We start from the raw sequence: 25,014 nt of genomic DNA on the forward strand, positions 1-25,014 counted from the left end.
CATTCTGCTGCCGCTAGACCCTGCCAAACCCCAGCTCCCAACCCTCTCCCCCTAGCTTTCGGTAGCTCCCCTGTCTTCAGGGCCCAACAGAGACCACACAGAGGCATCACGCAAAGCAAGAGTATGAAGAGGAAAGTGTCCCTCCTTAGGCATGGGGACTGTCCTTGTTTGCCAAACTGCCCTCTGGCCTGTGTACTGGGAAGTAAGTCCGGCCTGGCTCGGAGGTGGCCTTGGTGAGGTGTGCAAGTCTACACCACCTTCCCTCCATGGCCGCAGAAGCTTAATGGTAGTGTTTACTTCTCCAGCGGGACCTAATGTGTCCAGGGGAGGTTTTGCCCAACAAGAGAATGTGTCACTCTATTACATGCAGCATATCTACAAGTGTCATGAAGAAGGAGGCTAACTCCAGGTCAATACCTCTTTTCTTCTGGGAGGAGTAGGGGACATTGTTTTCAGATTCGAAGCAGTGTGACCATGACCTCCTCCAGGGTGGCTTGCCCTGAGCCATACAGGGCTGCAAAAACCCCATCCCTACACACACACACACACACACACACACACACACACACACATCCAGTTAATTTAAAATACAGTGACCCAGGCCCCAAAATACATTTCTCCTTTCATCTCCTGGGGGCAGCCTTCCATTGAGTTTGGGAAAATCTGAGAAGGGAAAAAGAATCATCCACCATTGCACTGACCTTATGCTGCTCGGCCCCCGGGGCATCAGCGACAGTCCAGGAGGAGGAAACAACCCAGTGCCCCCCATGCAGCAGGGCAGGGTTGGTGGGAGGACCAGTCCATTTCCCCAAGAATCCTGCCTCTTGTATTTTTTTTCTGGTGGCTTCCCCACTGCCCTTTCTATAAGGAACCATACCCATTATAGGTGATCTGCCTTCTAGAGGAGAAGTGAGAGGGTTGCTTTGGGGATTTTTCTGTCATTGTTATTTGTTTTGTTTTATTCATTCTTAAGAGAGGTTTTTAAGAAAACCACTGTGACATTAATTTCAGAAAATGATCTCAGTGGCCCAAGCAGGTAGAGGATGTTATCTAGGGCTTGTAATGAAACCCCATGTGGAGGAGCACAGAGCAGGGCTTTGCCTAGGCTGGCGGGGGGGGGGGTGGGGGGAGCAAGTTTGAGCAGACAGCTGGTGGGGACCAGGGCCAGGAGGAGGGAAGGGCTATGTCCAGAGTCAGCCCTGATGGAGGGACAGACCGTGCACAGAGCCAAAGTTAAGTTTGTCCTGAGAGGCTGTGATCATCAAGGAGATAGGAGAGGCACTTCCCACTGGGGAATATTTTTATGGTAAATCTAAAAAGGCAAGGGAGTGGGAAAGCAAGCAGAAAATCAAAACTGCAGATAAATGAGGCAGTCTCTGTTCAGAGGAGGAACAGAGCTCAGCGCTAGAGAGATCTGCGGTACAACCCTGAAGGGGAGTCCTGGCAAAGCCCCCTCACTACACTCCCATTGTGCTCTGGGCTGGGGACCCTGTGCAGGTCCCTCTTGCCCACTAGGCAAGTTTCTGCACTTTGACCTCTATGGATGAGGGCTGAGATGGGTTCCGCTGGCATTATGACCTTTGCTCAGCTCTCTGAAAACACAAACAGGACCAAGCAGTAAATGCTTTGAGCCCTGGTTTTAGACGGAGGATTTCTGTTGGATGATCTGCAATATTCTGCACAACCCTTCAGAGTCATCAGTCTGTAGGTCCATACTGCTTCCACAGACATCCACCTTCCTGCTACCCTAGGAAAGTTGCAGCTCAAGTGTCCTGGGAATATCTGGGGAAATGCTGTCTCCCTGCTATAATTTGACCCAAAGCCACTTGTCTGTTCTCACCAAATGACCACAGTACAGATCTGAGTTCTCTGCTGGTTTCCTTCCATGGATTTCTGGGCAGGCAGAGAGCACTGATTTGGGGATCAGGCAACCCCACTGACCTTAACCAAGAGACTTAAATGCCCAGAGACTCAATTCTTTCTATCATCAGATGGGGACAAGAATGTCCCGACCTTGCAAGGCTGTGAGGATTGTAGAGCACGTGTGTAAAGGGTCTTGCAAAAGCAGGTGGACACTGGTGTCCTCTGTCATGATGATGTTACCCCAGTGGGCAATGTTCAGATGAATTTGCTTCAAACTTTTCACACTGATTTTAAAGAGCCAAACTCACATCTATCATTCTCTGCACAAAAGGAAAGGAAACTGACTCTACACATTCAGATATCAACCATGCACTGTGAGGGCTTCAGGAAGTGGGGGATTGTGGACATTTGGCAGGAGGGAACACCTCCTCTTTCTGAGGAAGAATCTGGAAGCTGGTCTTCCCCCTCCAAGAACAAGTGGAGGCACTGAGACTTTATGCAAAGGCAATGCTGAGCCATGGCCATGGGCATTTCTGGGGGATCCTGGTAATGGAGACTGTTCCAAGTGTCCCCAAAGAGATGGAAAATGAAACATGGAGACAGTCACTGTGGGGGAGTCATGCATAATAAACATGCTTGTGGCCACCTTACGATACCACTAAGTTGCCAAGATACATAAAGTTGACATTTGAGTTCTATTTTTATAAAATTGTTCTAGATTTATGGCAATATATACGTGTGTATTATAGCCTTTCGATTTTAAGTTATAGTTTTGTGCTTTGAAGAAATATGTATGACTAAAGAACTGTATATTGAAAGCACTATATTCAAAATATTTAAAGACCATAAGTCCATATTCAATAAAAAGTAATACCAAGAAAGACGGTGTTAGCCATTGTTTCTAAACAGAAATGGTATTCAAATTTTGTTATAAGTTCTGTGAACTGGGTCAACGATCTGTTTGGCTTTGTCTGAGGTCAGCAGCAGCGGTGGACATCTGAAAGATACAGGGTTCAGGAGAGAAAGAGAGGCAGGAACTTAGTCTCTCCTAGTGTGTGGCATGGGGAAAGGGTGAAGGGCAGAGAGGCTTCAGGGGCTTTTGTGATCATGTTGGCAGAAATCTGGGTGTAGAGATGGGTGTCTGCACATAAGCCTGCACCAACATGCATAGACAGAATGGAGTGGAGGGAAAAGCACCAGGCTCAGAGATGGGATGACTGGATGATAAATCTGTTCTATCTCCAACTCTGGGGATTGATATGTTTAACATTAGAAAGGAATAAAAATACAGGGAAGGTACATGTAGTTCAGGAAGAAGAGATTAGAGAGAATGAGGGAAAGCACTATTCGAAGAGGAAATCATTAGGAATATTCCAGAATCAAAGAAATATGTTATTTTAAAATTCTTGGGTCAAAGAAGAAATAATAATGGAAATTTAGAAATACTTTGATCAGAATGATAATAAAGATACCTTATATCAAAACCTCTGGGATACAGCAAAACTGATGCCTTGAGGAGAATTTTAACCTTAAAATACATCAGAAAAGAAGCAAGACTGAAAATCGATGAGCTAAGTGTAACTTACAAAGTAAGAAAAAGAGTCAGGCCCTAAACTTAAGGAAAGTAGAAGGAACAGTAAAGTCAAAAAGTAACAAAGGGAGGACAGCTATCAGTGAAGGAGAAAACAAAGTTAAAGAGAAGTTAAACAAAAGAAAATTGGGTTCTTTGACCATGCATTCAATGGAGGGTGGGGAGCCAAGCCACAGTCAGAGCCATGTGTGGTACACATTGGCCTGACCATTGCTTCTGCAGGATTTGCAGACCATTATGGCTGGCAAGCCATGAAACATATGAAGCCTCAAGTAAAACAAGTTTTTCAAAATCTACTAAAATCTGCCTCCAGTGGTGGCATTATAGAGATGTGTTTGAACCCAAAATGATAAAACAAGAAGCAACATAATATGAGGTGTAGATGCAAACCTACAGCCAATAAAGGAAAAATAGGAGATATTCACCAATGAACTATGCTTTTAAATCACCCAGACAAGGGAAGATCTCCTTATAGAGCAGCCCAAATCCATGAAGCTAAAGATTTACAAGAAGGTCAAGCTAAAAAATGAAGAAAGTGTGTCATGAATTTTAAGTTCTTGTTAGTTTAGGTGTATGAGTGCCAGCTTTTAATGATAAAATGCCTCAAAGCTACAAATTTAGAAATGATTTAGCGCAGGCTTTCAAGCAAAGCCTTGGTATAAGCTTCTTCTTTAAATATGAGTATTTTAAATCAGCTTATAGACTAGTTGGAGTTTTAACACTCAGAAATTATGAGCAAATACATATGGTTTGAATAGAAATAGTGTTCATTATTCATTTAGCAAATAATTTGTTACCTATGTCAAGGCAAAATGAATGCAACAATCATTGGCTTTCAAGGAGCCCCCAATCTAATGGATATTGATAAACTCATAATTAAAATACAATGTGATAAATATCTTTTTAAAGTTGGTTCTTTAAAAAGAATAACAAAATAAACAAATCTCTGGTAAAACCAATAAAAAGAGAAATTCAGAAATAATATAATGAATAAAAGGTAGATACTACTGCAGTAGACATTATATTGATAACTAGAAAATATATCAACTACTTAATGCCAGTAAATTTGAGAATTAGATAAAAATCCTTAAGAAAATAAAACTAATGAGAGAATAAATAAAATTTCTGGACAACCTTATAAATCTTAAATGAACTGAAGCCATAGTTTAAAATCTTCCCACTTAAAAAAATCTAAATCAAACAGTAGCAAACTAACTCTAACAGTATATAAAAAAGATAATATACCCATGACCAAGTCAGGTTTTCCAAGTATGCAAGGTAGTTTAATATTAGATAATGAGCACTGGTGATGTATGGAAGTGTTGAATCACTATATTATACACCTGAAATATGACACTGTATGTTAATCAACTGAAATTAAAGTAAAAACTTTAATTTATTTAAAAAACTTTAAGACCAGAAAAACTTTATTTAAAAAACTTTAAAACAAGAAAATAGCTAAATGTCATTTACTCATGAACAGCTTAAAGAATAAAAATATAGGCCCACTCTAATAGATTATTAAAATGCATTCAGTAAAATTCAACAGTTATTCATAATTTAAAAAAAAACCCATTGCAAAAGGAAGTAGAAAAGAAATTAGCTTGACATTAACATTTACATAAAACATACAATATACATCATTGCAAATAGGGAAATGTAGAATAAAGTGAGGATATGCATTATTTCCACTTCTATTCATCATTGCACTACAGGTTCTAGTTTGTGCAATAAAATAAGGAGAAAAGGAAAGAAAGGCTTAATAAAAGAAAAAAGCTATCTTTGTTTGCATACAGTGTGATTTTCCATAAAGAAAATCCAAAAGAAATCTGTAAACAAATTAACAAATCAATTAAAAAGATCAAGGTTGCTTATATAAAATCAATATACAAAAGTCAATTTTATTTTATACACCACAACAAACAATAAAATCACAATACAAAATACATGATTTATAATAAAACCTAGGAATAAATCTAACAAAAGACATGAAGATCTATACACAGATAATCATATTATAATTATAATACAGATATTAATGTATGGAAAGACACTGAAAAAGATCTAAATAAAGGAGAGGTATTTCAAGATAATGAATGTGAAGGCATTAGAAAGATGTTAATTCTCCCCAGATTGATCTCTAGATTCAATGCAGCTCCATCAAAACTCTCAACAGGGAATCCTCTGCCTCTGGTAATGGTAGACTAGTTAATTCAAAAGAAGCTTCTTACAGAAGACATTTTAAAATATCTGGCATATACGTATATATTTTTAAAGATAGATTTATTTATTTATTTATTTGAGAGAGACAGGAAGCAGGGGAAGAGGGAAGGAGAGACTCTCAAGCAGGCTCTCCACTGAGCATGGAGCCCAACATGGGGCTTGATGCCATGACCCTGAGATTATGACCTGAGACAAAACCAAGAAGCAGATGCTCAACCAACTGAGCCACTCCTGGTATATCTATATTTTATATATATATTCTTAAAATCATAGAAGAGCTCATTAGATCAAGACCAGGGAGAGGATGGAATAAGTAAGCATAGCACTGGAAGTACTTTTACTCTGGGGCTGTTTAGGGATCCTTGAATAGGCAGCCTAGAAGATGAGATGCAATTTTTGAGTCTTTGCAGTGTTAGGCATACAAAAAATTGGAGTCCAACAATACCCAGGAGGAATCCTGGCTAGCTACCACCTTCTTTGGGGCAGGAATGAGGATAAAATATAAATGAACCAACCTCCACATGTCCTGCGGCCCAGTTTCAAGCCATCTGGATGGCTCAGATAATCTCAAACCCTGAAATTGTATGAAGGGATCCTGGGTTGCTGGTGTTACTAGGAACTGGCAAGCAGTGAGTGTGGGGGGAGTCTTCTATAGAGAAAGATAACATCACCCTTGGCCTCAAACTCTTCCTACAAATAATTTTTCTAATACAATGTCCAGTACACAATTAAAGTAAACCAAGAACTCTAGACAAGATAAGCAGACACCAGCAGAAACAACAAGAGAACCAGACATGTGAGGTCTACAGACTATAAAGTATTTTTACTATGATCGAGAATAACCTCAAACCTAAAAAAACTTGGCAAGAAACTGAAAACTATAAAAGGTGATACAGCAGATTTGAAAAAAGATCAAACTTCAAACTGAAACTTTAGAATTATAAAAATAAATAACTGAAAAAAAACAACCATATTGATTAATTTAATAGCAGTTAAGACATGGTTACAGAGAAAATTAGCAAACTGGATTACATGTAAAAATGAGTGAGTGTATGCACACATATATACATATAATGCAAAAGAAGAATGAAAAGAGAAAAACACAGAAGGAAGAGACATAAAGAATACAGTCCCAGTTAAATATATTTAGCTAGGAGCGTCTGGGTGGCTCAGTGGGTTAAAGCTTCTGCCTTCGGCTCAGGTCATGATCCCAGGGTCTTGGGATCCAATGCCACATCGGGCTCTCTGCTCAGCCGGAGGCCTGCTTCCCTTATGATCTATCTGTCAAATAATAAATAAAATCTTAATATATATATATATATATATATATATATATATATATATATGCATTTAACTGATGTCCCTGAAAAGTGAGAAAATGGAACCAGAAGCAATATGAGAAGAGATAAGGACTCCCATTTTTCCAAAAACAGGTGAAGGACTTAAATTCAGTTTCAAGAATCTCGAAAAATCCTAGGCAAGATAAACAAAAAGAAACCTATAGACAGGCACCTTACAAGAGTTTCCTGTCCCTCCGACACCCCTGGCTTGCCTGGGAAGGTTACTTGGCCTCTTCCGAGCCTCAGCTTTGTAAATACAAAGTACAAAACACAACCTACTTCATAAGGATGGTAAAATGATTAAGATAATATATAGAACGTGCCTAGCATGTCACCTGACACATACGTTCTGGAACTGGCTATAAATGTTGGCTACTGTCGGTATTTATCATTAACACTTGCCACACGGGGCAGAAGTCTCCCATTTACCTGGCAGTCAGGTAAGAGAAAGCAAGTTACACCACAACTCTCTTGCAACCCGGAGGTGGTGGTGTAGATACCCAGAAAGCGACAGTGCTCATCCCGCCAGCCACACACAGGTACCCGGCACAGGCCTGGGGGCAAGAATCCTCAGGTCCCGCCCTTACCCGCGCTGGCCCCGCCCACCCTCCCGCGTGGCCACACCCGCTCCCAAGAGTCCGCCCAGCAGTTGCCTAGCAGTGTGTGTTGCGTCTCAGCGGGAGCCAGCGGACTGCCATGCCGAAGGATGCGGTGGTCATCATTCGCTATGGGCCGTACAGTGCAGTTGGCCTATCTGTGGAGTACCGCACCTTCCGTCTAGAGGGCCTACAAGGTGGGCAGCTGAGAGCCAGAGGCCACCCAACTGCATGTGCCCAGGTGCACCCCGGCCTCTGAACACCCGTGCAGGCTGTGCCCTCTGCCTATCCCTCCTCCCTTCCTCAGGCCCAGACCAAGCGCCATACCTCCGGAAAGTCTTCGCACTGGGGACCAGGCAGTTCACACAAGTTATTTGGATAGGAGGGATTACATACCTTGCTTTACACATTGGGAAGCTGAAGATCAGGAACGTTAATTGACTTGGCCAAGGTCAGATGGCTGGAAAATGGTGGAGAGGCTATGCCTTCAGCATTCAATCATGGGACAGAACTTTCCTGAGCACCTGGTGTGTGCTGGACACTCTTCCAGATACCGGGGTCACACTGGTGAACAAAGATAGATGTCCTTAAAGTGACCTTCTCATGGTTGACTGCTAGTTGACTGTTGAGCCCCGGCCTCCAGCAGAGGAACATAAGCATAGCAGGACCCACCACTGGTCATAATTGGAGGGGAGGAAGGGATCTGGAACGGTTTATTCACTAAACTTTACTTGAGTTGAGCTTTAAAGAGTAAGGAGAAATTAACCAGTTAAGGAGAAGAAAAAGAGTGTGCCGGGCAGAGGAGCTGCAGAGGCTGGCAGCATGGACAAATGATGCGTTTGTTGAACTGCTGAGGGGATGAAGCTGGAGAGGCAGACAGGCGCAGATCTGTGTGAAAGTTGCAGGCGGGGGTTGAAACTGTGGCTGCCCTGAGGAGAACAGATCAGAGGGGGCCAAGAATGGAAGCAGAGACAAGTCAAGAGGCTTTGGGGTGGTCCAGGGAGAGATGAGAGTAGTTTGGATCAGGACAGTCTGTCGCTCTCGGCCCGCAAGAACAACTCGGAGACTCACGTAGCGGCGAACCTTCTTCTTTTATCGCTTTTTTCTTTTTCCTCCTTTACCCTCGGCGCATGCGTTTTTATACAGGCAGTGTTACCCATTCACAATGCAGTGCTCATGCACCTCCCCCGAGAGTGGACCTAAATGAACAGCCAATCATATTCAGTCCCTTACGGCTCTTAGAGTAGGCCTCCTGTACCGGCTCCCGACATCTCCCCCTTTTTTATTTATTTATAATGGCTGAGATCGTGCCTGTCTTAGGTTGCCAATCCTCAGCACACATGCTTACCCGTCATCGGGTACTCTCCCTGGTCAAAGAGCCCCTGTCTTAGGTTGCTATGGTGTGGGATCAGTCTTACCCGTCTTTGACTACCGATCTAGCATACTTAGCCATATCTGGGGGGAGGTACCAGCTTCAAGAGCCATCATGGCTTGAACCATGAGGTGTTATTGTCGTTGATTGCGATGGACACGGCCACACACCCAACGTAACATTAGTACGTTAGCTGTGATTAAGAGAACAGCCATGGCACCAAGTCCGGCCCACTGTTTGAGGAACGAAACAGATTGCTGTAACATTTTTTTCCACTCACTAACAGGTGCAATAGTTACTTTGGTAGAATATATGGATATAATTTGAGCTCGTAATTGCCTAGTTAAATTTTGAAATTGACGGTTCCAGGTACCATTAAGCATTCTTCCTAACTGTCTAGAGAGGTTAGCTGCTAAGGATAAGTTGTTATGAGCTATAGGGGTGATACAAAGTCCGGCCATATTATGTATGCATCCTATCGACACAATTGACTCTAGGATATCAAGTTGTTCCTGTACAAGATCAACCCTTTGATTTACAATAAGGATCCCAGCATGCAAATGTCCGTTAATTTGTTCTTGCGTAGCCAATGCTTCAGCGACCATTCCTGTGACGTTGTTGAGCATGGCGGCTGTTGTCTGTACCGAGGTTGTCAACGCTACCACGGCAGCAGTAGCAGCGGCGGCGGATGCTGCAATAGCTGCAATAATGGCTGCTGTTATTCCAAAGTCTCGTTTATGTCGAAGCAGCACCGGCAGGTTGTCGGGGTTCACCTGTACTGGCATCGGGATATACGTCGGAATCTTGGCTATTACTGCCGAGTCTCCCACCGTGGCATTCCAACATTCTGATAGCAGACAATTCTGGGACTCACAAGAGAGACTAGATGACTTGTTAATAGTAGAAGCATTAAAAACTATGAAGAGAAAGGGAGCTCTAACACAGACGGGCATTGGTGAGTAACTTATGTGCTTAGCTGAGGTGCAATTGCAAGTAACATTTGTTTCAAATCGAGAGCCTACGTGATAGTTGTACGTACAGTTACGCCATGTAGACCCATTAATAAAGTGAAGGCTTTCCAAGCCTGTACATGCCTGTGCAGCGTTGCAGAGCAGCCACCTATCTAGAAGGTGAGCTGACGCGCCTTGCCCCGGGTCTTGGTAGGTATAATTATAGCCAAAAAAGGTGGAGTTAGAGTAAGTGGGGATTTTAGGACTGAATGAGAATCCTGTTCCCACCCAAACTCCTGAGAGGCTACTATGGCAGCCACTCGTGCGGTGCAGCTCGCACAATAGCAGGCCTTGGTGCAGCAAGGTTTATACGGAGGAGGCCCCTCGTAAGGTGGCGCTGTTGGGGCTGGGCGCGTGGGCATAGGATCTAAGTTATCTACCACTTCCGTCTCTGTTTGTAACTGCGCCATAGCTCCTTCTTTCGCTTTTAATTTCAGCTGCGCCATAACTTACCCCTGCATTTTGAGCTGCGCCATAGCCTTCTTTAGCTTTTCCTCCTTTTTTGCAAGCTCCTTTTGCATCTTGCTCACCTTTTGGCTTTTGGGCGATTTCCCTCCTCTGCTCCTTTCCAAAAACCAGGAAGCCGTTTGTCCCACTTCTCTCAAAAACAAACGAGCTGTTTTATTTTTTAAAGGAGTACCAATTGCTTTAAGGATATCAGAAAGCGGCCCCAGCATTTTATATGTGGCCATCTCGTTTCCCATACCGGAAAGCTTTACTCTCGTCCCTATCCTAGGAACTTTGCAGCCATCTCGTTTCCCATCCCGAAAGCTTTCTACGCTTGTCCTCGACTTGAGGAACTTTCCCTGTCACTAGACAGAAATAGGTGCACTCTTTACCTGATCGTCGCCGACTCCGTGCGTCTCTCACGATGAGAATCCCGGGTCTCAGCACCACTTGTCGCTCTCGGCCCGCAAGAACAACTCGGAGACTCACGTAGCGGCGAACCTTCTTCTTTTATCGCTTTTTTCTTCTTCCTCCCCCTTTACCCTCGGCACATGTGTTTTTATACAGGCAGTGTTACCCATTCACAATGCAGTGCTCATGCACCTCCCCCGAGAGTGGACCTAAATGAACAGCCAATCATATTCAGTCCCTTACGGCTCTTAGAGTAGGCCTCCTGTACCGGCTCCCGACAACAGTCACTTTCAGGTCTGAGTCATGGACTTGGGGACAACATGTAGAATGAGAAAATAGTCCAGGACTGAGCCTTCAGTGCTTTAAAATCCTCTATAACGTCCCAACAAAACCTCCTCGTCAACTTTCTCTCTCAGGCTTCAAGAGGATCCTTGTCTGTCTCAACAGCCTTTTGCCTGGACAGCTCGCATTTTTCATTTGCCCGTGCGTTGCCCATGCCTTTTCCACCCCAAGTTCTGCATTAGGTGAAACAGAGACAAGGGCTTGCCTGTCCCTGAAGTAAGACCCCAGACAGGCGGCAGAGACAAACACAGGAATTTGCAAACAAGGTGTGCTCTGCTCCCTTTAGACACAGAAACCCAGACCCACACAGGGGACAGGGGCTGCCGGGGAGGAGATGGGGACAAGGGCAAGTTAAGAGGCCACAAAGCTTTCTTACCACTTTCAAGTTGCCTTTGTCTTGACTCAGCCTTACTCTTTTGCCAACTTTGACTATTTTCCAAAGTTCTGACGAAGTGGGTTCTCACAGTTTCTGGTGGTTTGTTAACTTCTCTGTGGAGGAATGGGCGTTTGGAGTGCCTACTCTGCCATTTTGCTGCTGTCTACAGATCCTTTTTAATTACATTTCTTGCTGCTGCCATAATCAGCATGACTGTATAGAGTTCAACTAGATCAATTACATACCAAGAATTATATTAAAGGGGAATGCATACATAAGCACTTGTTATAATGTACAATTTACAAGTATTGAGGCTGGGGGGGCTTCCCATATAGTTGGCACACAAATCCCTTTGACTCGACTGGTCACTTCTGGTCACTTGTCTCCTACCTGCATTCTTGGCACTGCGGATAGAGCAGAGATTAAGCACAAGGACTCTGAAGTCCAACCAATCTCATTTTGAATTTGTCTCCACCATTTAATAGCTGTGTGGCCAAAGTCAAGATAAGTTATTTTACCTTTCTGAGCCTCAGTTTACCCATTGATAAAATGGGAGCAGATCACTACCTCACTAATGTGAGATTCTAACGGGAAAATGCACACAGTCGTGAATACCATTCCTACACATAATAAATGCTCAACAAGCATTAGTTCTTATTACTCCAGAGCAGGTGGATTACTAGGACGGAGAGGAGGGCACAGCTTGGGACATGCTGGGGAGCAGCAAGTCACTGGGTCCAGCTAGAGGATGTTACGCAACGAGAGAGGCAGGCCTGTTTTACCCTTGACCACAGGAGCAGCAACATTTCCTGAGTGAAGAATGATGAGATTAAGGATGTGCCTTAAGAGGCCCATTCTTTTGGGAGGGAGACAAACCATAAGTGACTCTTAATCTCACAAAACAAACTGAGGGTTGCTGGGGGGAGGAGGGGTTGGGAGAAGGGGGTGGGGTTATGGACATTGGGGAGGGTATGTGCTTTGGTGAGTGCTGAGAAGTGTGTAAACCTGGTGATTCACAGACCTCTACCCCTGGGGATAAAAATATATGTTTATAAAAAATAAAAAATTTAAAAAAAAAGAGGCCAATTCCTGAAAGAAGAGATTTAGGGAGAGGAAGTGAGAGAAGACAATTATTAAGAAAAATTAAGAGATTAGAAATTAAGTTCTGAAGTTCAGGGGAAAGACAAAAAAAGACTATTTGACTACTAAAGATGACTTGATCCAGAAGTAGTTGTGGCTTTATTTTTTTTTTAAGATTTTATTTGTTCGTTTATTTATTTATTTAGTTATTTGACAGAGAGAGAGAGAGCGCACAAGCAGGAGGAGTGGGAGAAGGAGAAGCAGGCTCTGCCACGCAGGGAGCCTGACACGGGGCTCCATCCCAGGATCTGGGATCACAACCCAAGCCAAAGGCTTGGCCAAATGAGCCCCCCAGGTGCCTCAGTAGTTGTGACTGTAAATAACATCTCTCTGTTAATGACTCCCAAACTTATCTCTCCAGTCAGGCCCTCTCATTGTCATTGGGATGGTCAGTAGTCATCTCAGACTGAGTGCAAAGTCTCTAAACTGGCCTCTTCATATCCAGACCACCCCAGTCCCTCCTGCATTCTCTACATTTCAATGCACACAGCTCCCTTCTTTCAGTTACTCAGGCCAGAAATTCATAGGCATCTTTCTTTTTTTTTTTTTTCTTTCTTTTAAATATTTAAATTAAATTTAGTTAACATATAGTGTATTACTATTTTCAGATGTAGAGGTCAGTGATTCATCAGTTGTGTATAACACCCAGTGCTCGTCACATCACATGCCCGCCTTAATGCCCGTCACCAGTTACCCCATCCCTCTACCCCCCCTCCCCTCCAGCAACCCTGTTTCCTACAGTTAAGAGTCTAATGGTTTGCCTTCCTGTTTTTATCTTATTTTATCCTTCCCTATTTTATCCTTTCCTTCCCCTATGTTTATCTGTTTTGTTTTTTTAAATTCCACGTATGAGTGAAATCACACAGTGTTTGTCTTTTCTGACTGACTTATTTTGCTTAGTGTAACACCCTCTAGTTCCAGCCATGTCATTGCAAATGGCAAGAGTTCATTTTTTTTTTTTTAAAGATTTTATTTACTTGACAGAGAGAGCAAGAGAGTGCAAGCGGGGTTGGTTGGGGGAGCTGCAGAGGGAGAGAGAGAAACAGGCTCCCCACGGAGCAGGGAGCCTGATGCAGAGGTCGATCCCACACCCCTGAGATCATAACCTGAGCTGAAACCAAGAGTCAAACACTCAACTGACTGAGCCACTCAGGCGCCCCTGTGCCGGGTACATGTTAGGGGTTGATAAACATGAGGTAAAATAAACCTGAATGGAGGAGCGCCTGGATGGCTCAGTGGGTTAGGCCTCTGCCTTCTGCTCAGGTTATGATCTCAAGGTCCTGGGATCGAGCCCCACATCGGGCTCTCTGCTCAGCAGGGAGCCTGCTTCCACTCCACTCCCCGACTGCCTCTATGCCTACTTATGATCTCGCTCTCTGTCAAATAAATAAATAAAATCTTTAAAAAAAAAAAAAAAACCTGAATGGAACCGAACACTGGACCCACAGGAAGTGAAACTTGGGGAGAAAGCAAGGAAAGACAGAACTGGCGGGCAGCAGGACCTTGGCAATGGCCCCTCCGAGTGGTGCAGAGGTAGGAGAGAACCCAGAGGCAAAGGAGACCAGTGAGGTGAGGATTTCAAGAAGAAAATGGCTAAGGAGCAACAAACTGTAAAGTAGGAGTCATTTCTAGAAAAAGATGAATTAATGGTTGATGAAGGACATAGAAAAAAGTGTTCTCACGGACTTGCAACAGGAAGGTAAAATGGCACAGAAATTGGAGGGCAACTTGATTGTGTCTTAAAACTTAACCATGTACTGTAGAACCCAGCTCTTCTATTGCTCAGTCCCATATATATATATATATATATATGTGTGTGTGTATATATGTATGTACATATATATATTAAATTTATGTACATATATATTAAATTATACACTTTTACATATATATATATATATATATATATACACACATACATGTACACAGAAACATGCCCAGGAATGTTTTCTGCAGTGTTCTTGCTGATAGTGAAGATTTGAGAACAACCGGACAAAGGACTGGCTTGAGATTGTAATCTACCCATCCCATGAAATGCGGTGCAGCGGTCTGTGTATATCGATAGCGCTGGATAACCTCGACACAGCAGTGAGGGAATAACGTGTGTTCCTGAATTCCACCCACTCTGTGATCCCATTTCTACTGAAAGTGTCAGAGTGGGGAGAGGGACGAATATGGGTAATTTAGCAGTTTTGTCCCATAATTTCAAGGTTTTAAAAAAATTATGGGCCTGCATTACATTTATAAGCTGACAAAATTTTAGAGTTTAAAATAGTTTGGGTTATTATTTTTTTTAACCAGCAAAAGCATTTTATTTATTTATTTATTTAAAGATGTTCTTTATTTTTGCAAGAGAGAGAGAACTAGCACGAGGTGGGCAGGTGGCCAAGAGAGAAGCAAACTCTTTGCTGAGGAGGGAGCCCCATGCGGGGCTTCATCCCAGGACCCCAAGATCATGACCTGAGCTGAAAGCAGATGCTTTACCAGTGGAACCACCCAGGCGCCCCAAAAATGTATTTTAAAGAAGTAAGTAAGGAGATAAGTGAGAATGGCCATCTGCTAAGAGGGGTGGGGAGAACTGAGTGCGTCCCCAGAGTGTGTTGATGGTTCCCCACCTCTGAGAGCACAGGGTCAAGAGAAGATGGACTGAAGCCTCCATCCGCAGGAGGCAGGAAAGCAGGGAGAGATGAGGAAGCCAAGAGCACAAACAGCTCTTCCCACAGCAGGGGAGGGGAAGGAATATCTCAAGAAGATCAAGGGGAGAATTTTTATGGTTAAAGGAGAACAACATTGCAGGCTACCCGCAGGTGGTTGATTTTTAAAGTTAGTTTGTGTATTCTGAATGATAATTCGTACGTATAATGCCAGCAGCCAACATTTCCTGAGGGCTGGCGACAAAAGCCAGGGTGCTAACAGAAACAAAACAGGAAGGGTCTGCTCCCCACTCCCCAATCCCCCACTCCCTCCACCACTTTAGAGTCAATACTAGCATCAGACCAAGCACAGGTCCTCCTCTGTAAAATCTGCATCTGAATTCTGTACATTTCTTTGAAAATCATAGCCCTTTAGCATGTCCCGAAGCCCTGCTGGCTTTGGAAATATGCCTGATCTTTCCTGCACTCACTTTCCTGCCTTAAGAAATCTGAACATTTTTGTTCATTCCTTATTACCCACAAATTCTAATCGCTCAGCAAAAGTGTCTCTACTGTGGCCTCAATATTGATGAAATTAAGCTATCTAATGTTTAACAAGTCCGAAGTAATTCCCCGCCCATCGTTGCTACTTCGTCCGTTGTCCCAAATGAAGTCTGCCAAACGACCTGCTGAAAGGAAGGAAAAGGAATTGAAACCAACCCAGAAAGCTAGGATCCGCCCTTATTCAGCTAAGATGCTCTCTGTGCCATTCTCGCATCCCTAGCTCCACACAAGCTGCACACAGTAATGGTCATCAGCCTTGCAACTGTGCTGAGCGGAGGAGGGGGAGATGCCTGTCTGTTTGCTGTGACTTCCTAACTAGCTGTGTTTCAGTCACTCCCAGATGGTGCACAATTCCGCCAGCGCTGAGAAGAGGGAGGCTTTTCCGTGTCCCTTCAGTTTACACAGATCTCCCTTGAAGAATGAGGTGCCACTTCAAAGAGGCAGGCGTTCTGCGGGTGGCCTTACAGCTTCTGGTTGATTTATGCTGGAGTTTAGCCACTGCCTTTGGAAAGACTTTGTTGCATGGAGTATATTTATCTGACCTTTCTTTGAATAGACAACCCCATAGCAGCTCGTAAGAAAAAATGAGGCCTCCATGTAGCGAGGTGGCATTTGGGTGAGCTGTGGGGATTCTGGTGCTTCTCCAAGTTTGATCCCTTAAGCCTGCGCTGACCACCCTGCAGCTGGGCTCAGCCCATCATGGACGGATGAGAAGGGGCAGGCATCTTGAGGGTGAATGTATGATGTGGAATCCGAGGTGGTTCATCGCTTTCATAAGAAGCAGACTTAGGTCGCTCAGTGCCCTAAAGAGTCATTGGAGGTACCCAGCACCATTACGCCAGCTTGTTTATTTAACAAGCTGTTCTAATACCAGGCACCTGGTGGGCTTGGGAGGTGGGGAGATTATGGTCAGGGTCAGTGAGGGAGACCTGTGCCCTTAAAGGCCCTGAGAGCTCACGCTTTGTGAACCATATAGAAGGTGATGTGAAGTGCAATATATTCAGAAGATTTCTTCCTGTTGGGCTTCATGGCTCAGGTGCCATTATTTGGCACCACTGACTTGAACAGGGTAGGTCATTTGGTGCATCCAATCCTATCTCTTAGGAGACACTCTGCCATGAAAGAGTCCTGCTGTTCTCATAAAGCAAACCCCAAACCCAGAATCTCCATGAGACTCAGTCAGATGGGGCCCTGCCCTGTGAGAAAGTAAAGCACCATGGCGGGCTGCCGGGTGCACACCTTCTTAGGGGCTCCTTCTGCAGAGCCCCTCCACACTTCTAGTGCAGTCACAGTGGGCAGCTCCCCACAGAACCCGTGCCTCCTCCTCTCCAGAAGCCCCAGGCCTTAGGGAGTGGGTGTTGTGTGTAAGTAGGATAGAGGCAACACCTTGTCTCCAGAGATCGGGTAGGAGTGGAGAAGCTGATGTGTTCCTGATTTCTTACCATCAAGTTGAAGTCCATTTCCCAAGAGCATTTTCTGACAATGCAAAGCCAAGGTCCTGGAGGCCAAATTGCCTCCGACCTACTCCCTTGCAGCTTTTTCCTCTAGGGCTACACGTCCCCACTATTGAGGTGCTGCTGGGAGAGTGTCTGATCCCCAGATCTAACGGCCATCCCAAACTGCACGGACCACTTCATTTAAACAAGTCATTGGTCCAAGCCGAGTGCCTTCCTCCAAAGACATTTAAGACAGGACACTGAAATAAGATACAATAACATAAATATGCCAGAGAAAAAGATGCTGGTGTTCTGTAGAAAGAGGCGTTAGCTGATGCCGGGTCAATTAGGGCCACCACTTGGGGGCCTGAGGAGAGCAATCTTGTTAATGGAGATCCTCACTGAGTTACTCTCTGAAGTTCCTTTCCAGAAGTGAAATTAAAATCACACAATTAAAATGTTCACAGTTGGGGTTGGATGTTCTTGAACTGATTGAAAGATGAAGAAGTGGACATGCCAACATTTGGAAACAGCAATTGTCTCTGTAATTAAATACAATTAACTGACGTAACTGTCTGCTTTTCTGCATGTAAGACGGATTGAGATTCTAAGACTTAAAAAAAAAAAAAAAGAATCTTCCTCTGATTCCTCTTCTCATCCTAACCAAAATCCTCGCCAACGTATGAAGACCACCATAGATGGCAGCTTAGCCCACTGACTCTACCACCAAGGTTACGGGATGAACATATTATTAAGAAAACTGCGGAGAGACGTGTTAGAGAAAACAGAACTCTGTGATGGTCAATGCACATCATTTCTCCTAAATGCATATATTCTTGGATTTCCACAATGGAGGCAAGATCTAAAACTGTTCTACAGCTGATCTCTAGGGAAGTGATAACCAGAAGCGGCTTCCAAAATTTAGCTCATTAACTTAAAAAATAAAATGGGCATTTTGTTTCTTATTATTAAAGAAAATCTGGAAAATGCTGAAAGTATAAAGAGAAAGAGGTTTCACATACTATTACCAAAGATATATATCTACTGGGTATTTCTTTTCCTATTACATATACATATTTAATTAGTATTGAATATACATTTTCATAGATACTATATATGTATGTGTGTGTGTATATATACCTACATATATATATATCCTGATTGTTTACCTATGTCAGAAATATTTTTCTTTCTATTTAAAAAATTCATAAACATCTTTTGAAGTGTTTGAATAAAATCTCATCATAAGGACCTGCTTGACCATCCTCTTCCGATTAGGACAGTATGTTATTCAAAGTATTTTCTGTTGTAATGCTGCAGAAAGGAACATCTTGCTACAAAAGTCTGCCTGTATTTCTTGTTTTTTTCCTGAGGAAGCTTTCCTATAAGTGCAATTTCGCAGGCCAGAGTTTAATTCATTCTGTCATTCTACATTTTCTTGAGGCTTTTGAGGCTTTTTACGTGTATTGCCAAATTTCCTCCAGAAAAGTGACCAGTTTATATTTCCACCCGCAGGATAAGAAGTGGGCCCTGCTTCTTCCAACAATGCTTCCAACATTGAGTATCATCTCTATAAGAAACATTTAAAAACCCTTCCTAGAGACATCTCAATCTTCGTGCACCCTATGGGTCTGGGGCAAATTGTGACCTACCGACCCCTGAACTGCTCAGGTCCCTGGCTGCACTTCCCAGCAAAGGTGAAGGCACACCTGGGCCAGCACCAGCTGGGTACCCACCAGCGCCGCTGAGTTAAGCCAGGAGCAGCTGGAGAACAAGCCAGCTGCTGCCATCCATGAGGACAGCTGCATATCAGGTTAATCTAGAGCTTGTCCCCATGTCACTCACACCCCTCTCCATCTTTTGCAGCTGTGTTGACCAGAGATGGACACAAGGTCATCTTAGAGAAGATAGAAGACTGGAATGTGGTGGAACTCATGGTGAACGAAGAAATTGTCTTCCATTGTAACATCCAAGACTTGGAGTTCGGTAGGTCCTTTAGCCCTGCTCCCAGCCAGCCCTTTGCCTTCCCGGAAGCATGCTTGATTTCAAGTGCAAGTGGCCAGTGGTTATGCCCAGATTCAAGTTGGTTTTTCTTCTGCGTCCTAAATTCTTACTCAAAACGTTGTGTTCTGTGATACGTGTATGAGCACATCCTAAAGGATACAGAGATAAGTGCTCTATGCCTTGGGCTTCTTCCCAGAACCCTGGAAACATAGGAGAGACCGAATGAAAAATGAAATGTTAGCCCTAGATTTCAAATGGGAATTTAGGGATAAGAGGTTTTGGGGTTTTCTTTTTCTTTCTTTTTCTTTTCACGTTTTAACTATGTGTGTTTTATTATGATTTTCCTCCAAAACAGTTTCTGTTCCATTTGACTCTTCTACCCAGGCTTGCTAAGAAAATGAGAGTCTGTACGCCAGCTGTGCATGGCGTTATTAGTGAGGTTCTAGGGACCTCTTGGCCCTGGAGAGCTTCCCGCCGGGCAGACGAGCATCACGCATCCTACACTCTGCTCAGAAATAAAAGCTTGTGCAATCCACTCATACTCTGTTAAAGGCTAGTTAACAATTGACGTGCCTGTGTACTTTGAGACGTGACCTCTAGTGGAAGCCATTGTCTTCTATGACATGACATCGTATAGAAAACTGGCCAAGAGAAAATTACATCTATTTCCCCAGGAGGTGATGGCAAACTAGACCCTCTGTGTGAAGAGGCCAGGATAGCCGTCCTAAATGCCTACTGATCTCCTCGTCCGAACGGGCTCTGAAGTCAAGAGAACAGCAGCTACCTCTGGCCCTTCTGTGCAGCAAAAAAGCAGCCCGAGCCTTTGAAGGCTCTCGCAATCCCAGGTAAGGCCAGCCTGTCCTTCAGCCTGCCCCACACAGGGTCCCTCACCTGGTTGCAAGGAAGCAGGGCCCACAAAAATAATAAAACAGCATTTGCAGCATCTTTCAGTCTCAACCCACAGGGAGAGCCCTCCAATATCAATCGGGTCCACATTGAGCTGAAGGAAATAATAAAATGCAGCCTAATAACAAAATGCCATCTCATCCTAATAACACGGAGTTTGCCAGAAGCATCTAAGATTCCATTCTATAGTGAGTAAAGAGCTAGGAACAGGTGAAATTAAAGATTGGGCGGCAAGGGGAGCAGGGAGGGAGAACTGGGGCTCCTGAAAATCTGAACCGAAAGTAAATGTCGGTATTTGGAAACCCAGCCATTTCTGCAGGCTGATTTCTTGGCCCCAAGGCTATCATATTTTAAACGTTCATATATGAGTACCTGAAGTCAAATCATCAGTTATTCTTTAGAACAAGAAAATTATCTGGCTTCTTTTGCATTCGCCAGTCCAACGAGCAGCTCTGGAGAGAGCCCAGAAGAGCACAGGGCAGAAGGGTCATGTGGCTCCTTGTCCCTCTGGAGAAAAACACAGCCCTGCAGAGTTAAGGAAGGATTTTAGTTACGGTCCGTTTAGAAACCAGCCATGCCTACAGGATGTTCTTTGTACTTTCAGGTCCCAGACACCCAACTATAGCCCACGTTGGCAGCTATAGAGAAATGCAGATATTGATCTGATGGCATTAAATGTGAGGTCATGGTAAAAAAGCCTCACACCTTGGAGGAGAACTAGGAGAAAGAGGGTTCCTTCACAGAAGACTCGGGACACCCTGGTGAAAGAGAAGAGCTTTCAGGCTTCCACAGGCCATCGGCTGGCTCAGAACACAACCAACCCCCTCCCCCGCCAGGCAGCTACTGGGCTCCCTGTGGCTTCCTGGCACCCGGGGAGCCCTGCTTTCCATCCCTCCCAGTGGCCTCAAGCCCCTGCAACCCAGAACTTCAAAAGCATCTGGGAGGTGATGAAACCACTTGGGCAAGTTGTCTCTCGCATGTGAGGAGATGGGGGATGTAAGTTTCATTTTCAGCCCAAGCTTCGCTTACCAGGTTTCATTCAGAGATTACCATCACTTAGGACTCTGGAAATATTTAATCATCCTCACTGAGAACCTGAGGCTCAAAAACTTTCTTCCTGGTGTCTGGTGCCAGTTACCTTCGATGTAGTCCCTCTTTCTCAACAACCAGTTTAAGTTATTATAGACGTAGCATTCTGCTTTCATAGGAACATTTTACTCCACGAGAAATACATTTCCATTATAGTAAAATGAAAAAAGATAGGTGAGGATAAAATAAAAATTTGATAACGTTTTGTCATATTTCAATTTGGGTTTCTTTTATTTATGGCTGATTATTAAGAGATAGATGTATAGAGAAATTGATTTCACTAATTTCGGATCACATTTTATGTAACCAATTATGTATTTTTTTAACTTAATATTTTGTGTTGACCCCCTTCCTGTGTGATTAAAACACTTATCCAATCATTCTTCCTTTTTTTTTTTTTAAGATTTTATTTGTCACAGAGAGAGAGAGAGAGAGAGCACAAACAGGGGGAGCAGCAGGGGGAGAAGCAGGCTTCCGCTGAGCAGGCAGCCCAATGCGGGATTCGATCCCAGGACTCTGGGATCATGACCTGAGCTGAAGGCAGACGCTTAACCAACTAAGCCACCCAGGTGTCCGTTGTCTAAGCATTCTATCATGAATCAGGAAATTCTTCCTTCTTGAACAATGATTCCTACTTTCATTGCCATAACTTTTTCTGCTAAGAAATAAAATTGCAAGCTTTCCCATCTGCATTCGATGCAGTAACTTCAGCTTTAAGGACTGTGGCCCCTTCTGGGGCTCTGCAGCCCCTATGTTGAGCAAGAGCTCCACCACGCAGCGGCCTTGCCCTCCCCTGACACGCCCCAACCCAGCCCATCTTTGTGCCCTCAGAGCTGCACCCCCCAACCTGCTCTCCTTCTCCAACCTGCTTCTCTCTGACCAGAGAAGAAGGGCAGGTAAGGCAAGATTGTAAGATAAACTCGAGCGCACAAAGTTTCTGGGAAATGCCTGTGCCCAGGATGCTGTCCTCCAGTTTCAACCAGAGTTAAATGAGGTATGAATCAGCATTACCAGAAAAAGTCAGAGTTACCTCTGGGTAGTCAGCCTGGGTGGTGGTGGTGGTGGTGGGGGGGGGTTGGAGATGGCAGCAGGACTTCCATTTCTTCCATACTGTAGATGTTTTCAGTGATGGAATTTCTACTTTGTGTTGAGTGTGTATGTGTTGGGCTTAAGGGTGCTTTCTTTTCCTTCTTTTTTTAAAAAGATTTTTAAAAATTTTTATTTGAGAGAGAGAGAGATCACAAGTAGGCAGAGAGGCAGGCAGGGGGCGGGGGTGGGTGGGGGAAGCAGGCTCCCCGCTGAGCAGAGAGCCGGATGCGAGGCTCGATCCCAGGACACTGGGATCATGACCTGAGCTGAAGGCAGAGGCTTTAACCCACTGAGCCACCTGGACGCCCTGAGGATGCTTTTCAAATAAACATTTAAAATAAAATCAGGCGCCTGGGTGGCTCAATCGGTTAAGTGTCTGCCTTCAGCTTAGGTCTTGATCTCAGAGGCCCCGGGTCAGGCTCCCTGCTCAGTGGGGAGTGTGCTTCTCTCTCTCCCTCTGCTCCTCCTTCCAGCTCCTTCTCTTCCTCTCTCCCTCTCAAATAAATAAAAAAATCAAGAATTTGAGGGGCACCTTGGTAGCTCAGTGGGTTGGGCCTCTGCCTTCGGTTCAGGTCATAGTCTTGGGGTCCTGGGATCGAGCCCTGCATCGGACTCTCTGCTCAGCGGGGAGCCTGCTTCCCCTTCTCTCTCTCTGCCTGCCTCTCTGCCTTCTTGTGATCTCTCTCTCTCAAATAAATAAATAGAATCATTTTTAAAAATCGAGAATTTGATATAGAGGTCATCTGTCCATATAACCTAGCCCTTTTCTGTCATTGATTAAGCAGAGCTTTCTCTTTGGAAATGTAATCATTTTTCAGTCAAAGAAATGTGCCCAAATGCTTCTTCATCATCCTCTGTCTTATGTCTTCTTGAACATCTGTCTCCGTGCAAAGAAACGGGAAACATGGCCTGCTCCCGATTGAAGGCAAAAGCCCTCTGTGCTGCAACAAGCTAGACATCCAGGTGCCTTTTAATGCTTTTAAAATGTCACTTAATTAGCTCATATTTTAAGTTTATTAAGATGCCAAATCAATTTCATTGTGTGGCATGAGAATGTGGAAAAAAAAGTATCTCTTTAGAGGGGTCATCTTTCCTATCTTCTAATAAAATTAGAAACATACTCTCTAACTCATTAGCTATATGAAGTGAAATTCAGACTCTCTAAGCTTGTTTCTTCTAGTTTTAAAATGCAAAAAGAATGAAGTTTGCAGGAGCCTCCCCGGCCTTGCTGCCTGGGGACCTGGCTGGCTATCCCCGCTCTCTTGATGGTTTCACCCTTAAAACCTTGACAAACCATACGGGACAAGTACATATCGAAGAGAACTGTGTGAAAAATCAGTTCCCAAGGTGAGTGCCAGGACACTTGAGCAGTGAATATGGGGAGGGGGGCACCCATAGGACCCTGCACACCCTCGTTAGCAAAGTCTCCTCCCACAGACACCTACCCCGAAGGAATACTGGGGTTTGATGTACAAATCCCCCGTGCTTTGGGGGAGAATATCTTGGGGGACTTGTGGACACCCTATGGGGAACATGCTTCCAGGAGAAATACACGGGTGACCAAATCCAGGTGAAAGGCAAGCAAATACTGGCCCAGGTGGCTGGCATAAAGCCTAGAGAAATGTCCTTCCCAAACCGTCTGAACATTTCAAGGAAAAGAGTCGATCTATGGTTATTTGGTTATACACTTCAGTCCTGGCGGGGAGCTGATGTCCTAAAAGGAAGAGAGACCTGAATTCTCCTTCATGGGGGCCACAGGTCACTCCCCAGCCCGCGGAGGCCGCAGTCGGGACAGCACAGGCTGAGTGGCACTAAGAAGAAGAAACAAGAGGGTTAATGGCAGCATAGCGACCTCGGGCTGCGGAGGTGTGAGGGACGCTGTGGGGGGTGAGGGCTGGAAGGGCCAGAGGGGCCCACACTGTGCAGGACAGGCAGGCCCCTTGGGACCAACGTTCCAAGTTTACCAGGAGTGGAAATATAGATTTTTTTTTTTTTAAGATTTTATTTATTTGACAGACAGAGATCAGAAGTAGGCAGAGAGGCAGGAGAGAGAGAAGGGGAAGCAGGCTCCCCACTGAGCAGAGAGCCTGATGCGGGGATTGATCCCAGAACCCTGAGATCATGACCTTAGCTGAAGGCAGAGGCTTAACCCACTGAGCCACCCAGGTGCCCCGGAAATCTAGATTTTTTATTTGAAACTTTTGGTTTTAAAGCACGGGCTTGATTTTTTGAAAAACACAGTGCCAACCAAAAAGCAATAAGCAAAACTGAGACTACCACATCAGGTCCATTTGCAGGATAATCACCAGTTCCTGGTTGCCTGAAACCCCACCGGTTTATACCTTCCATCTGGCTGTCATTTTCCCCATAAGGAATGAGGTCACCCTTCACATGAGGCCCACGGCCCTCCAGTCCCAGTGAAACAGCTTGACCCTGCTATTTGATTATGCAAATGAAAAGCAAAGACTCTGTTTGCTGATCTCTGAAATGAAGACATTTGACAAGCTGAGCTCCTAAAAAGCCTTATTGTTCTCTGTGATTGGGTGCAAGGGGACCCAGCTGTAGGCAGCGCTGCTTCCCCC

General features: G+C 44.4%; 1 protein-coding gene across 3 annotated transcripts; it reads left to right on the plus strand.

The window, feature by feature from the left end:
- Positions 1-7,713: 7,713 nt before the first annotated feature.
- On the plus strand, positions 7,714-21,514 carry LOC309857296 (UPF0728 protein C10orf53; the record flags this gene model as incomplete). Of its 3 annotated transcripts, XR_014307616.1 has the most annotated exons (4): positions 7,714-7,810; positions 19,211-19,330; positions 20,023-20,193; positions 20,859-21,514. XR_014307616.1 is itself a non-coding variant. In XM_082718838.1 (3 exons), 3 exons carry the CDS (start codon positions 7,714-7,716, stop codon positions 20,085-20,087), a joined length of 282 nt encoding a protein of 93 aa, XP_082574964.1. In that variant the 3' UTR covers positions 20,088-20,215. The 3 variants fall into 3 exon arrangements, 2 of the variants coding, with proteins under 2 accessions (XP_082574964.1, XP_082574965.1); XM_082718838.1 differs by lacking the exon at positions 20,859-21,514 and having other exon boundaries at positions 20,023-20,215; XM_082718839.1 differs by lacking the exons at positions 20,023-20,193; positions 20,859-21,514 and adding an exon at positions 19,704-19,877.
- Positions 21,515-25,014: the final 3,500 nt, after the last annotated feature.

This window comes from Mustela nivalis (genome assembly GCF_964662115.1).
Source record: "Mustela nivalis genome assembly, chromosome: 2".
NCBI lineage: Eukaryota > Metazoa > Chordata > Mammalia > Carnivora > Mustelidae > Mustela > Mustela nivalis.